The sequence below is a fragment of the Oncorhynchus tshawytscha genome, linkage group LG21 (genome assembly GCF_018296145.1).
Source record: "Oncorhynchus tshawytscha isolate Ot180627B linkage group LG21, Otsh_v2.0, whole genome shotgun sequence".
In the NCBI taxonomy this organism is placed as follows: Eukaryota; Metazoa; Chordata; class Actinopteri; order Salmoniformes; family Salmonidae; genus Oncorhynchus; species Oncorhynchus tshawytscha.
Window position 1 is genome coordinate 23,290,393 of NC_056449.1, and position 16,411 is coordinate 23,306,803.

General features: G+C 42.8%; 1 protein-coding gene across 1 annotated transcript in view; it reads left to right on the top strand.

Moving 5' to 3' along the window:
* Positions 1-11,084, top strand: part of LOC112220536 (ecto-NOX disulfide-thiol exchanger 2) — a 250,927-nt gene extending 239,843 nt beyond the window's left edge. The window contains 1 exon segment of the mRNA XM_042302850.1: positions 9,959-11,084. Within this exon segment, the coding sequence (XP_042158784.1) occupies positions 9,959-10,090 (132 nt within the window). The 3' untranslated portion in view covers positions 10,091-11,084.
* The last annotated feature ends 5,327 nt before the right edge of the window (positions 11,085-16,411 follow it).

The window sequence follows — 16,411 nt, forward strand, 5'->3', positions numbered from 1 at the left end:
CAAAGAACACCATACCTACTGTGAAGCATGGGGGTGGAAACATCATGCTTTGGGGCTGTTTTTCTGCAAAGGGACCAGAACGACTGATCCGTGTAAACGAAAGAATGAACGTGGCCATGTATCGTGAGATTTTGAGTGAAAACCTCCTTCCATCAGGAAGGGCATTGAAGATAAAACGTGGCTGGGTCTTTCAGCATGACAATGATCCCAAACACACCGCCCGGGCAATGAAGGACTGGCTTCGTAAGAAGCATTTCAAGGTACTGGAGTGGCCTAGCCAGTCTCCAGATCTCAACCCCATAGAAAATCTTTGGAGGGAGTTGAAAGTCCATGTTGCCCAGCAACAGCCCCAAAACATCACTGCTCTAGAGGAGATCTGCTTGGAGGAATGGGCCAAAATACCAGCAACGGTGTGTGAAAACCTTGTGAAGACTTACAGAAAACGTTTGACCTCTGTCATTGCCAACAAAGGGTATATAACTAAGTATTGAGATAAACTTTTGTTATTGACCAAATACTTATTTTTCACCATAATTTGAAAATAAATTCATTAAAAATCCTACAATGTGATTTTCTGGATTTTTTCCCCTCATTTTGTCTGTCATAGTTGAAGAATACCTATGATGAAAATTACAGGCCTCTCTCATCTTTTTAAGTGGGAGAACTTGCACAATTGGTGGCTGACTAAATACTTTTTTTCCCCACTGTAAGACCACTGAAGACTTCAGAGGGTTATGACATTTAGAGCAATGTGTGTTTTTGGTCATGAGGGTAGAGTTGGGTCCTCATTCAAAGGCTAGGGCAGTGTAAACACAAAGAGAAGTTATTTTGCTTGTTTTACCCCAGAGTCCACTTTAAATAACCTGAGATTGGTTATTTTTATGAGGGCTAGGTACGAAAACACCCTTACAATACATTATCACACACATCACACACAACCTGCTGAGAAATAGAGGCATCCTGGCACCTTGCTCCACGCGCACACACACACACACACACACACACACACACACACACACACACACACACACACACACACACAGCGAGCTGTCCTGTCTCCTCGCTCCAACACACACACCATGTCACGGATTAAGCATCCCCACTGGGTTGACATATGGGCCTGATGTATGCCAGAGCCCCACTGCGCAGTTTGAGCCTCCTGGCTCAGTCAGCCTTGAATCCCCTAGTGCGGGCAGAGTCCCATGGTGCAGCCAAAGTCTTCTTGTGCAGTCTCATCTAATTTCAGGCCCTTGATGCAGGCTCCGCTTCAGGTTTGAGTTGGGGTTGATGCTAAGCCATTAACTTTCCTCTCCTCTCACTCCCTCCAGATACAGTGTATGCTATTTCCTATTATCTCCCAGAGCTCCAGTACTGTAGACACAAGGAAAGGATATCTCTCTGTATCTCCCAGTGCTTCAGTACTATATACATGAATATAGTATGTACAGTTGGAATTTTACAAATACATTTAACTCAGTTTTCACAATTCCTGATATTTAATCCTCATCTTAGCTCAGTTAGGATGACCACTTTATTTTAAGAATGTGAAATGTCAGAATAATAGCAGAGAATTATTTCTTTCAGCTTTTATTTCTTTCATCACATTCCCAGTGGGTCAGAAGTTTACATACACTCAATTAGTATTTGGTAGCATTGCCTTTAAATTGTTTAACTTGGGTCAAACATTTCGGGTAGCTTTCCACAAACTTCCCACAAGAAGTTGGGTGAATAAGTTGGCCCATTCTTCTTGACAGAGCTGGTGTAACTGAGTTAGGTTTGTAGGCCTCCTTGCTCATACAGGCTTTTTCAGTTCTGCCCACAAATGTTCTACAGGCTGGAGGTCAGGATTGAGGTCAGGGCATTGTGATGGCCACTCCAATACCTTGACGTTGTTGTCCTTAAGCCATTTTGCCACAACTGGAAGTAAGTCACATTTGCGACCAAGCTTTAACTACCTGACTGATGTCTTGATATGTTGCTTCAATATATCCACATATTTTTTCCTCATGATGCCATCTACTTTGTGAAGTGCACCAGTCCCTCCTGCAGCAAAGCACCCACACAACATGATGCTGCCACCCCCGTGCTTCACTGTTGGGATGGTGTTCTCCGGCTTGCTAGCCTCCCCCTTTTTCCTCCAAACATAATGATGGTCATTATGGCCAAACAGTTCTATTTTTGTTTCATCAGACCAGAGGACATTTCTCCAAAGTACGATCTTTGTCCCCATGTGCAGTTGCAAACCGTAGTCTGGCCTTGTTATGGCTGTTTTGGAGCAGTGGCTTCTTCCTTGCTGAGCGGCCTTTCAGGTTATGTCGATATAGGACTCGTTTTACTGTAGATATAAATACTTTTTGTGCCTGTTTCCTCCAGAATCTTCACAAGGTCCTTTGCTGTTGTTCTTTGCTGTTGTTCTGGGATTGATTTGCACTTTTCGCACCAAAGTACGTTCATCTCTCCTTCCTGAGTGATATGACGGCTGCGTGGTCCCATGGTGTTTATACTTGCGTACCATTGTTTGTACAGATGAACGTGCTACCTTCAGGCATTTGGAAATTGCTCCCATGGATGAACCAGACTTGTGGAGGTCTACTTTTTTTTCTGAGGTCTCGACTAATTTCTCTTGATTTTCCCATGATGTCAAGCAAAGAAGCACTGAGTTTGAAGGTAGGCCTTGAAATACATCCACAGATACACCTCCAATTGACTCAAATGAGGTCAATTAGCCTACCAGAAGCTTCTAAAGCCATGACATAATTTTCTGGAATTTTCCAAGCTGTTTAAAGGCACAGTTAACTTAGTGTATGTAAACCTCTGACCCACTGGAATTGTGATACTGTGAATTATAAGTGAAATAATCTGTCTGTAAACAATTATTGGAAAAATTACTTGTGTCATGCACGAAGTAGATATCCTAACCGACTTGCCAAAACTATTGTTTTTTAACAAGAAATTTGTGGAGTGGTTGAAAAACTAGTTTTAATGACTCCAACCTAAGTGTATGTAAACTTCCGACTTCAACTGTATCTCTATTTTTTTTATTTTTTTTACCTTTATTTAACTAGGCAAGTCAGTTAAGAACAAATTCTTATTTTCAATGACGGCCTAGGAACAGTGGGTTAACTGCCTGTTCAGGGGCAGAATGACAGATTTGTACCTTGTCAGCTCAGGGATTTGAACTTGCAACCTTCCGGGTACTAGTCCAATGCTCTAACCACTAGGCTACCCTGCCGCCCTGTAGCTCCCATAGCTACAGTACAATAGACATGATTATATTATTTATCTCTGTATCTCCCAATGCTACAGTACTATAGACATGAATATAGGATATCCATCTGCATCCACCAGTGCTACAGTACTATAGACATTAATGTAGGATATCTCTGTATCTCTCAGTGGTACAGTACTATAGACATGAATATAGGATATTTCTGTATCTCTCAGTGTTACAGTACTATAGACATGAATATAGGATATCTCTGTATCTCCCAGTGCTACAGTACTATAGCCATTAATATAGGATATCTCTATTATCCCAATGCTCTTGTGGAAGTGTCTCAGTGTGATTTCCCTGGACACTGAGACCTGTTACATCTGGATCCTTCCTGTCTCTCCCTGACGAAGCAGTGTGGTTTTATTTATTCTGACACTTTGCTAAAACACCCGTCTCCACGTCGGGCTCCTCAGGGGCCTTTCTGGGATCTCAGCACTCCTCTGCTCTCGACTGTCAGATTGATTCTGGTCTTTTCTCTCCTTCACATATGACCACTACACTCACTGACACCTCCGCAAGGAGGCCTTCAGATATACTATATGGCCACTCTTACTGCTACCTCCATGAGGAGGCCCTCAGACATGACTACTCTTACTACTGCCTCCATGAGGAGACTCTCAGACATGACTACTCTTACTGCCCGCTCCATGACGAGGACCTCAGACATGACTACTCTTACTGCTACCTCCATGAGGAGGCCCTCAGACAGGACTACTCTTACTACTACCTCCATGATGAGGCCCTCAGACATGACTACTCTTACTACTACCTCCATGATGAGGCCCTCAGACATGACTACTCTTACTGCTACCTCCATGAGGAGGCCCTCAGACATGACTACTCTTACTGCTACCTCCACGATGAAGACCTCAGACATGACTCCTCTTACTGTTACCTCAATGTGGAGGCCCTCAGATATGACTACTCTTACTGCCACCTCCATGAGGAGGCCCTCGGATATGACTACTCTTACTGCTACCTCCATGATGAGGACCTCAGACATGACTCCTCTTACTGTTACCTCAATGTGGAGGCCCTCAGACATGATTACTCTTACTGTCACCTCTATGATGAAGCCCTCAGGCATGACTCCTCTTACTGCCACCTCCATGAGGAGGCACTCTTATACACTACTTTACCAAAAGTATGTGGATACCTGCTCGTCGAACATCTCATTCCAATATCATGGGCATTAATATGGAGTTGGTCCTCATTTTGCTGTTATAACAGCCTCCGCTGTTCTGGGAAGACTATCCACTAGATGTTGGAACATTGCTACAGGAACTTGATTTGATTCAGCGACGAGAGCATTTGTGAGGTCAGACACTGACGTTGGTTGATTAGGCCTAGCTCGCAGTCATCGTTGCAATTCATCCCAAAGGTGTTTGATGGGGTTGAGGTCAGGGCTCTGTGCAGGCCAGTCAAGTTCTTCCACACCAATCTCGACAAACCATTTCTGTATGGAACTTGCTTTGTGCACGGGGGCATTGGCATGCTGAAACAGGAACGGACCTTCCCCAAACAGGGGAGCGCTACCTTCCCCAAGACCTTCCCCAAACTGCCACACATTTGGAAAAACAGAATTATCTTGAATGTATGCTGTAGCATTAAGATTTCCCTTCACTGGACTAAGGGGCCTAGCCCGAACTATGAAAAACAGCCCCAGATCATTAAATCTCCTCCAACAACTTTACAGTTGGCCCTATGCATTCGGCAGGTAGCGTTCTCCTAGCTTCTCCCAAATCTAGATTAGTCCGTCGGACTGTCAGATGGTGAAGTGTGATACATCACTCCAGAAAATGCGTTTCCACGGCTTCAGAGTCCAATGGCGGCGAGAGTCACACCACTCCAGTTGTCACTTCACATTGCACATTGTGATCTCAGGCTTGTATGCGGCTGCTCGGCCATGGAAACCCATTTCATGAATCTCCCGATGAACAGTTCTTGTGCTGACATTGCTTTCAGAGGCAGTTTAGAACTCGGTACTGTGTGTTGCAACCGAGGAAAGACAATTTTTACAACCTCTCTGCACTTATCAACACACTGACTCATTCCTTTTTCTCAGTTTTTTGTTTTACATTAAGGTCTGAGGGTGTGTTTGTTCCCCCGCTGCTTCTCTGTAACACCACACAACAAGACCACAGATTTTTGTCAACAGTCATCGCTGGATTCTCCACTAACTACATTACACTCTACTTATCTACTGTGTTCATGATTCACTACTATATTGTTAAAGATGACACACCATTGACATCTTCATGATATAGTGTTTAATACATACTGACAGGGTTTTACCCATCTGGTACTTACAAATGTTTTTTCTCCGTATACAATGATACAGTGCTTCCTGCTGTCATTGTTTTGTGTAATCTCACCTTTTTAAAGTGACACTATATCCTAGTTTGATGCTATTGCATATGTATAGTTGAAGTCAGAAGTTTACATACACCTTAGCCAAATACATTTAAACTCAGTTTTTCACAATTCCTGACATAGTAAAAATTCCCTGTCTTAGGTCAGTTAGGATCACCACTTTATTTTAAGAATGTGAAATGTCAGAATAATAGTAGAGAGAATTATTTATTTCAGCTTTTGTTTCTTTCATCACATTCCCAGTGGGTAAGAAGTGTACATACACTCAATTAGTATTTGGTAGCATTGCCTTTAAATTGTTTAACTTGGGTCAAACATTAATGGGTGGCCTTCCACAAGCTTCCCACAAGAAGTTGGGTGGATTTTGGCCCATTCCTCTTGACAGAGTTGGTGTAACTGTGTCAGGTTTGTGGGCCTCCTTGCTCGCACACACTTTTTCAGTTCTGCCCACACATTTTCTATGGGATTGAGGTCAGGAATTTGTGATGGCCACTCCAATACCTTGACTTTGTTGTCCTTATACCATTTTGCCACGACTTTGGAAGTATGCTTGGGGTCATTGTCCATTTGGAAGACTCGCTTTGCGAGCAAGCTTTAACCTCCTGACTGATGCCTTGAGATGTTGCTTCAATATATCCGCATCATTTTCCTACCTCATGATGCCATCTATTTTGTGAAGTGCACCAGTCCCTCCTGCAGTAAAGCGCCCCCACAACATGATGCTGCCACCCCCGTGCTTTACGGTTGGAATGGTGTTCTTCGGCTTGCAAGCCTCCCCCTTTTCCCTCCAAACATAATGATGGTCATTATGGCCAAACAGTTCTATTTTTGTTTCATCAGATCAGAGGACATTTCTCCAAAAGTACGATCTTTGTACCCATGTGCAGTTGCAAACCGTAGTCTGGCTTTTTTTATGGCGGGTTTGGAGCAGTGGCTTCTTCCTTGCTGAGGGGCCTTTCAGGTTATGTCGATATAGGACTTGTTTTACTGTGGATATAGAAACTTTTGTACCAGTTTCCTCCAGAATCTTCACAAGGTCCTTTGCTGTTGTTCTGGGATTGATTTGCACTTTTCGCACCAAAGTACGTTCATCTTTAGGAGACAGAATGCATCTCCTTCCTGAGCGGTATGATGGCTGCGTGGTCCCATGGTGTTTTACTTGCATACTATTGTTTGTACAGATGAACGTGGTACCTTCAGACATTTGGAAATTGCTCCCATGGATGAACCAGACCTGTGGAGGTCTACATTTCTTTTTCTGAGGTCTTGACTGATTTCTCTTGATTTTCCCATGATGTCAAGCAAAGAGGCACTGAGTTTGAAGGTAGGCCTTGAAATACATCCACAGATACACCTCCAATGGACTCAAATGAGGTCAATTAGCCTACCAGAAGCTTCTAAAGCCATCACATCATTTTCTGGAATTTTCCAAGCTGTTTAAAGGCACAGTCAACTTAGTGTAATGTAACTTCTGACCCACTGGAAATGTGATACCATGAATTATAAGTGAAATAATCTGTCTGTAAACTATTTTTGGAAAAATGACTTGTGTCATGCACAAAGTAGATGTCCTAACCAACTTGCCAAAACTATTGTTTTTTTAACAAGAAATTTGTGGATTGGTTGAAAACGAGTTTTAATGATTCCAACCTAAGTGTATGTAAACTTCTGACTTCAACTGTAGGTGTAGGTTTGTCAAATCAAATCAAATGTTATTGGTCACATACACATGGTTACCAGATGTTATTGCGAGTGTAGCGAAATGCTTTTGAAATGTTTCTAGATCCAACAGTGCAGCAGTATCTAACAGGTATTATCTAACAATTCCACAACAAAACCTTATACACACAATCTAGTAAAGGAATGGGATAAGAATATATAAGTATACAATATTTGGATGAGCAGTGACAGAGCAGCTAAGATGCAATAGATAGTGAAGGATATAGTTTACATAATATACATATGAGATGAGTAATGCGAGATATGTAAACATTCTTAAAGTGGCATTATTAAAGTGATTAGTGTTCCATTTATTAAAGTGGCCAGCTGTAGGTAGGCAGCTGCCTCTCTGTGGTAGTGGTGGTTGTTTAACAATCTAATTACCTTGAGATAGAAGCTAATATTCAATCTCTCTGTCCCAGCGTTGATGCACCTGTACTGACCTCGCCTTCTGGACAGAAGCAGGGTGAACATGCAGTGGCTCGGGTGGTTATTGTCCCTGATTATCTTTTTTGCCTTCCTGTGACATCGGGTGTTGTAGGTGTCCTGGAGGGCTGGTAATATGACCCATGTGAAGCATTGTGCAGACCGCACCACCCTCTGGAGAGCCTTGCAGTTGTGGGTGGTGCAGTTCCCATACCAGTCGGTGATACAGCCCGACAGGATGCTCTCAATTGTGCACCTGTAAAAGCTAGTGAGGGTTTTTGGTGACAAGCCAAATTCTTTCAGCCTCCTGAGGTTGAAGAATTGTAGTGGCACCTTCTTCACCACACTGTCTGTGTGCGTGGACCATTTCAGTTTGTCTGTGATATGTACACTGAGGAACTTAAAACTTTCCACCTCCTCCACTGCTGTCCCGTCAATGTGGATAGGGGGGTGCTCCCTTTGCTGTTTCCTGAAGTCCACGATCATCTATTTTGTTTTGCTGACATTGAGTGAGAAGTTATTTTCCTGACACCACATTCCGAGGGCTCTCACCTCCTCCCTGTAGGCTGTCTCGTTGTTGTTGGTAATCAAGCCTAACACTGTTGTGTAGTCTGCAAACTTCATGATTGAGTTGGAGGTGTGCATGGCATCGCAGTCGTGGGTGAATAGGGAGTACAGAAGGGGGCTGAGAACGCACCCTTGTGGGACCCCAGTGTTGAGGATCAGCAGAGTCGAGATGTTGTTTCCTACCTTCACCACCTTGGGGCGGCCCGTCAGGAGGTCCAGGAACCAGTTGCACAGGGCGGGGTCAAGACCCAGCGTCTCAAGCTTAATGATGTGTTTGGAGGGTACTATGGTATTGAATGCTGAGCTGTAGTCAATGAACAGCATTCTTACATAGGTATTCCTCTTGTCCAGATGGGATAGGGCAATGTGCAGTGTGTTGGCGATTGCATCGTCTGTGGACCTATTGGGGCGGTAAGCAAATTGAAGTGGGTCTAGAGTGTCAGGTAGGGTGGAGGTGATATGGTCCTTGACTAGTCTCTCAAAGCACTTCATGATGACAGAAGTGAGTGCTACAGGGCGATAGTCATTTAGTTCAGTTACCTTAGCTTTCTTGGGAACAGGAACAATGGTGCCCATCTTGAAGCATGTGGGGACAGCAGACTGGGATAGGGATTGATTTAATATGTCCGTAAACACACCAGCCAGCTGGTCTGTGCATGCTCTAAGGACAAGACTAGAGATGCAGTCTGGGCTGGCAGCCTTGCGAGAGTTAACACGTTAAAATGTTTTACTCACGTCGGCCATGGAGAAAGAGAGACTACAGTCTTTGGTAGCAGGCCGCGTCAGTGGCACTGTATTGTCCTCAAAGCGTGCAAAGAAGTTGTTTAATTTCTCTGGCAGCCAAGACCTCGATGTCCGCGACGGGCTGGTTTTCTTTTTGTAATCTGAGATTGTCTGTGGACCCTGCAACATACGTCTCGTGTTTGAGCCTTTGAATTGCGACTCCACTTTGTCTCTACACTGACACTTTGCTTGATTGATTGCCTTACTGAGGGAATAACTACACTGTTTATATTCGGCCATATTTCCAGTCACCTTGCCATGATTAAATGTGATGGTATGTGTTTTCAGTTTTGCGTGAATTATGCCATCAATCCATGGTTTCTGGTTAGGGAAGGTGTTAATAGTCACAGTGTGTACAACATCTCCTATACACTTCCTTATAAACTCGCTCACCGAGTCAGAGTATACTGTACGTCAATGTTATTATCTGAGGCAACCCAGAACATATCCCAGTCCATGTGATCGAAGCAATCTTGAAGCATGGAATCCGATTGGTCAGACCAGCAATAGATAGCACAGGCGTTTCCTGTTTTAGTTACTGCCTATATGAGGAGAGCAACAAGATGAGGTCATGGTCAGATTTGCCAAAAGGGGGGGGGGGTTGGCCTTGTATGCAATCATCTTGTGATCAGTATTGTGTTGGTGTTGGCGTCGTGTCACTCAGATCAGTTCATCTGAGATGTGGGGCTCTTTGAGTTTGTAGGAGTGGTGTATCAAATCTGTGTGTTACGTTTGTATTGTGATTGTATCTGTGGATGTGTGTCAGTGTATGTATCAAATGTGTATTTATAGTGTGTGTGTGTGTGTGTGTTTCAGATAAACACCGGACAGGTGGGGGCTCTACTGGGTCGGCTGCCCTGTACCTTCAGACAGGAGCTGACAGGGGTGGGTGCCAGCCTGGAGAAACGCTGGAAGTTCTGTGGTTTCGAGGGAATCAAGACCAAATAGAGCATTACAGAGACACAGCGGATATCACAGAGACACAGAAGAAACAGCATTAGGCTGAATTATGAGGACACTGAGGAAACAACCTCTGTGTACGTGACAGAGAGGGTGACTCGTCTCCAGGGTGACACCTCCAACACCACACTGCTCTGCTCTGTGCCCGACTCTGCAACGCCTCATGAGATAGAACACTGGGAGTCCCAGACGAGTATCAGTCCAAAGGTGCCAGGGGATTGGCTGTTAGTCCATCACCTTGGTGCACTGAACCGTTCTCAGAGCCTCTAACTGGTTAACTCTGCTGTCAATCAACCAAGACTACTACCCAGGGCCACGTTCAGGTGCCAAACGTTGTTGAAAGTTGCAAATAGAAATGCCATAAATAGCCAACATGATTCCTCAGTAAACGAGTTCGGAAAGGCATGTTTGTTCTATGTTGTACATTTCTATCGGAAAGTTCCTAAATGTTGTGGTCTGCTGAACGTGCCCCAGGGAGGATATCAGGGTCTGCTGAACACTTTCCACCTCCACCGCCTTTCTCTTTTCTCTCTTTTGTTCCTTGTTTGGGCAATTCTATAAATAGATTGTTTATATTACCATACTTTTTGTATGGGCATCGTCATACCAGATGATTTCAGGAGCTATCAGGTGGTTATTGTTTGTTTTCCATGTGAACCAACTGAAAATTCTCAACCAATGTATATTTAATTTAGTATTCAGCGCTCTTTGTTTGAACTCAAAGAATAATCAAGGACCAACAATTAGCATTTCTTATGCCCAAGTCTAGGTAGTCCCTCCCCGCTACAATCTGCATTTTTCTGTTTGGTACCTAATGAACACAACCCTGGTAAACATAATGGACTTCCAGCAGTTGACAGGGGTAATAGCGTTTTTATGAGTATACTTTCATGTGGTAGGGGTGTTAGGTAGTCTAGGTTAGAGCGTTGGGCCAGTAACCAAAGGGTCTCTAGTCGAATCCCGAGCTGACAAGGTGAAAAATCTGTCGATGTGCTCTTGAGCAAGGCACTTAACCCTAATTGCACCAGGTTTGCTGTTGATAATGGCAGACCCTAGCTATGATCCCACTCTCCGAGGGTGGATGCAAAAACCACATTTCCAATTCACACGTGTATTAATACACACTTGTACATGTGTGAAATAGAACAAATATAAGCACCCACCAAATGATTATTACGCAGTGCCTTCCTGTTATGGCTAGTTCATTTGAGGATTGTTGGGATTGTTTGTTTGTATGTTTTTATTTTCTTATTTTACTTGATATCAACCATACTTGATGTCTTACTGTGTAAAAAAAAAAGTGTTATCATCATATACAGCATAGTAGTACAGTGCCCCTGGAGAAAGTTAGGGTTAAGTGCATTGCTCAATGGCACATTGACAGATGTTTTCACCTTGTCAGCTCGGGTATTCAAACCACAGAACTTGCTGTTACTGGCCCAACGCTCCTGCCGTTACTTGACCAGCCAATCATTTGATGTACATTTTTGTGTCGTTATTTGAAGATGTTTGGTGAAGTGCGTTTTGATAAAAATGTTAGTTTGATGACACGATGATGTGATTTGTTTTGTCAGAGGGTAAACATGATTTACATGGATCTCAAACAGCTTAGAGAATAACATTAGGGGGTTATGCGGTGTGTAAAAGTGAACAACCATATCCTGAAATGCAACAGCGATAGGTTAAGGCTACTACATGATACTTCAATTTGACCTATACCCATCATGAGGTTGCTACAACGTATGAATGAAAGTTTACAACGTAGGTAGATAGACAGTGACATTCAATATCGCCTTGCACACTCTTCCCTGCGTCTAGCTGATATAGGGTGTAATCATTAGTCCAACAGTTGCAAACAAGAGTTTATTTTGGACAAATTCAGGTATGTTTATCCACCTTTTGTTCCATTTGATTCTGTTTAAGAAGTGTTTTTCAACAGAATCGGCGGAATGAATACCCCTGATCACGCGTAAACACAGTTTACTTTCATAGCTGCCACGTTGTATTCATTCTCGCAACTCTCTTCCTCTCACCTCTTCCATTTGCTTGTGGAATTAAACACAAAACACATCAGCTGTATGTGACCAAGAAAAAAAACGTTCCAAGCCAAACCTCTGCACACAGCCGACATCATTGTCAGCATATTAGCTAAAGTAACGTCATAGTCAGCATAGCTAATAGAACTAATGCGCTAGTAAACCCGCTACAATCATGCAGTAACGTTACTGTACAGTCAGTAAGCAGTTATACTGGCGGGCCCCGGTGGCAATACATTTAGTAATACCCAAAGCTTACCTTGACTTGGAAGAGTTCCAGTGTTGTGTTGGAAAGTCATAGCCAGCTAGCTAACATAGCATCCCTCTGTTTAAGCAGGGTGTTTCAGTAGGCTAAACTAGCTAGCTGCATTTGCTAGCTAAGTAACTGAAACTGAAAGTGAAAAAGAATGACAAAATCTCTCTCTCTATTTCTCTCTTGCATCTCCTTAATTTTGGAAGGAATTAATTTGTTCAAAACTGTTCAACTATTGTCTTTCTCTCTCTTTGAGTTAACTACTCACCACATGTTGTACACTGCAGTGCTCGCTAGCTGTAGCTTCTGCTTTCAGTACTAGAGTAATTCTTTGATCCTTTGATTGGGTGGAAAACATGTCAATTCAAGCTGCAAGAAAAAAAATCCATTACTTTCTACTCTGCTTGTGGAGCCAGTACTTCTTTGCTTGAGTAAGATGGCCAGTGGTTAAGTTCAAAAAGGCTAACCAGCCAAGTTTGAAACTCCGACCATGCCCTAGTGCTGTCCTGTTTACCTGGGGTGGCTTTGGCTCAGACCAATTGATGTGACCAATGTCGCCCACTGGGCTCAACTTCCATTGGATGTTGGGCTGACTTTGTGAGAAAGATTGGGGCTGCTGGCGAAGGGTCTTCCGGCGAAGCAATCTCTGGAATTGGGATGTCTAAGGCCGGGAAAGAGCAGCAGCGGTGGTCGGAGTTGATAGGGGTGTCATCCCAGCCGAGTGAGGCTCACTCCGGTTTCTCTGGCAGTGTTCAGAGTCCAGATTCCAGGAATGATATACTATCCTTGGTTGGCTCTGGAGGGTTTTCAGAGTGTAAAATGGACGACATCATTCTGGAACAGTCTAAAGCCCGGGCTTAGGATTCGGCATGAGAGGGTGAACTATTAGGGCAGCAGATCACCTGGGGGTGGATTGGCCGCCTTCTCCCCCGCAGTTCCTCCAGGTTTTGGGGAAGGTATTTACCTCCTGTCCCTGCAGCGGTGAAGTGTCGCCTATCCCTGTTTAAAGATTTCGCCGATGAGCTAAAGTACACCTGGAATTTCATTCAGCCAGGCTGGTGCTACCAGGTTATGGAAACTCCTGGAAAACTCCTGGCCTTGGGGAGGATGAAAACCCTGTCAAACTGCAGCAACCATGTACTGTTCATATCAATTATATTTTTAAAGAAGGACTAGGGAGGGTTTCCTATACACAGAGAAGGCAACATGATTGGACAATTAAACTGACAGGGCTTAGCTTGCTATATGCGGTTTTGCAGCTTGTAGTCCTGCACTATGCAACTGTAGGTCTAATTAAACTGGAGTCCGAGGGGGTACTGCAGGGGTTTTGTGATCAAAATATTTTGGGAGGATTTTTACAAATGGGGGTTATGTGCTAGCTGCAACAGAATAACATTGTGAATAGCATTTTTATGTCTCTGTGTTCAGTATGAAGGAAGTTATAGGTAGTTTCACGAGCCAATACTAACTAGCATTAGCACAATGACTGGAAGTCTACAGGAACAGTTAGCAGGTTAGCTGTTCCTCTTCTTTCAACTCTGGGGAAGTAGAGAAAGGGCTTCATTGCTAAAATCTCAAACTATTCCTTTAATATGGAGGAAACTACATTGGAGCTAATTACATAATTGTGAACAATTATTTATTTGCTTTTATTTTTGCATGTGCTAAACAATTACAGTTTCAAGATACAATACATACACATACTGTATGTACGGTTCAGTAGGGGGGAAAACAAGTACAACGTTTTAAAAACAAACAAAAAAACAACACCATACAAATGAAAAAGGACAAAACTGAACAGATTAAAGACAAATATGTTTAAGTATTTCCAAATTCAGTCGGTCCATTCAAATCTCCTTCTTCAAGGCTACCAACCCAGAGTGGCATAGAAAACAGATAAATGACAGAGCCGGGCAGTGCTATCTCCCATCCACCAAACCAAACATTGTTGTTAAATTAGCTCTTGCAAGTGGGAGATAGCATGTGACCAAATTATCAGAGTTGCGGGCTTGGCCCCACGTGTTCTGACAGTGGCTCTTTCCAGCTGTGCAATGTACAAGTACATAAACAACCAACATCTGCAAAGGGTAATACTGGGTACAAAGTAACTCCTTAGAATAGTTTTTGTGCCTGCTGTTATTGCAGCCATAACAATCCGCCTCTCTTGATAAGACAAAATACACAATCCATGTCTCAATTGTCTCAAGGCTTAAAAATCCTTCTTTAACCTGTCTCCCATGCATCTACACTAACTCGAGTGGATTTAACAAGTGAACTGAAGACTGACAATGTCAAAATCCAAGTCTCCAGGTTTGGATGATATCCCTCTTGAATTATTGTTGGCTGTGTCGAATTTAGTCATATCTGTAATACTAGACTTAATAAACCACTTGCTGGAGATTGGGACATTCCATAGCAACCACAAAACAGTTATTTTTCCCTTGCTATTGAAAGGTGGCAAGAACCCTCTTGAATGTTCAAGCTTCAGGGCCTTATCAATTTTGAACTGCGCATTTTAAACTTAGCCAAGGTCTTGTCAAAACGACTAGGAACTTGCATATCATCATTGGTTAATCCTGACCAATCAGGATTCATAAAGGGTCGGTGGTCCTCGGACAACATACTATTCCATATTATAGACTCCGCCGCTTCTCAACCACAGACTCGCACTGTCCTCTCATTAGATGCGCAGAAAATGTTTGACCGTGTGGAATTGGAGTATTTATGGGCTGTTTTGGAACATTTTGGCTTCGGATCATCATTTACTAGTATGGTCCACACCCTATATACCGGCTCAACTGCAATGTCCGAACTGGTCATTTCGCTGCCACAGAGTTTGCCCTACAAAGACCCACAAGACAGGATTGTCCTCTGAGTCATGGCCTATTTGCCCTTTCATTAAAGTGCTAGTCCATTAGGCAAAATATTCATATCTTGCCTATTAAGATCAAAGAAACAGTATACCATATCTCCCAGTATACTGATGTCATCTTACTGTATTTGTCCGATGTCTCTAATTCTATACCATACGGACATGACATCTTTAAAGATTTAGGCTCTTTATCTGGATATAAATGTAACTGGTCCAGGTCTATCTTAATGCCTCTAAATCCCACAGTCGAACAAGTCAGATTACCTTCTTACCTATCGCTTTAAAAAGTAAGGGATTTACATACCTGGGCATGCAAATTCGATCCAATTTGCAACTCATGATTAATGAGAATTTTAGTGCAACATAAATAAAAAAGATCTAAGTAGATGGTCCCCACTTCATGTTACTCTTTATGCAAGAGTTTCGTTATTAAAATGAATGTCCTCCCCCGTATGAATTTCTTGTTTTCAATGCTTCCTCATTATTCTTTAAGGACATAAATAGATATCTCGGTGAGAAATATAATTTGGAATGGTAAACGTCCTAAAATTAGTATGGAGGGATTTCTCTACCCAACTTTAAACTCTGCTATTGGGCATTTAAGCTGTCACTGAGTATTTGGCTTGAATCTTCATCTGATGTGCGTTGGCGGAAATAGAGGAGGCCAAGTCTCACCCAATTAGAAATCAGGACCTTCCTTCTTCTGAGATAAAGCTAAAAAACTGCCTAATATAATATCTATTGTAAAAAATCAAAATAAATCCCTTTGTTAATAGCTAGCTATCAAAATAAAACAAACACTTATGTTTGGTTAACCTCTCTTCATAGCTCTAACAAGCAAAAAGACTTTATAACTGGTACTTGGTGGTCTCTTTTTAAATAGCAGCTAGCCAACAAACGCTAACTATGGACAGACAGCATAGCTATGAAGTAGCTTAACTTAGCTAGATAACTTGATAGAAAATGTTTCTAACAAGGAAGAAAAGGAACTTACCTGAAATGCTCAGACAACTAGAATTGCCTGCCAGAGACTTTTTTCAGCTTGTAGTCGTAAAAAACGGATATGAGTTAACTCTGGTTCGTTCAGTCCATCCTATGGGGAGAGTTAATGGGGAAAGAATAGGGTGTTGGGATAAAATAAGAAAAGA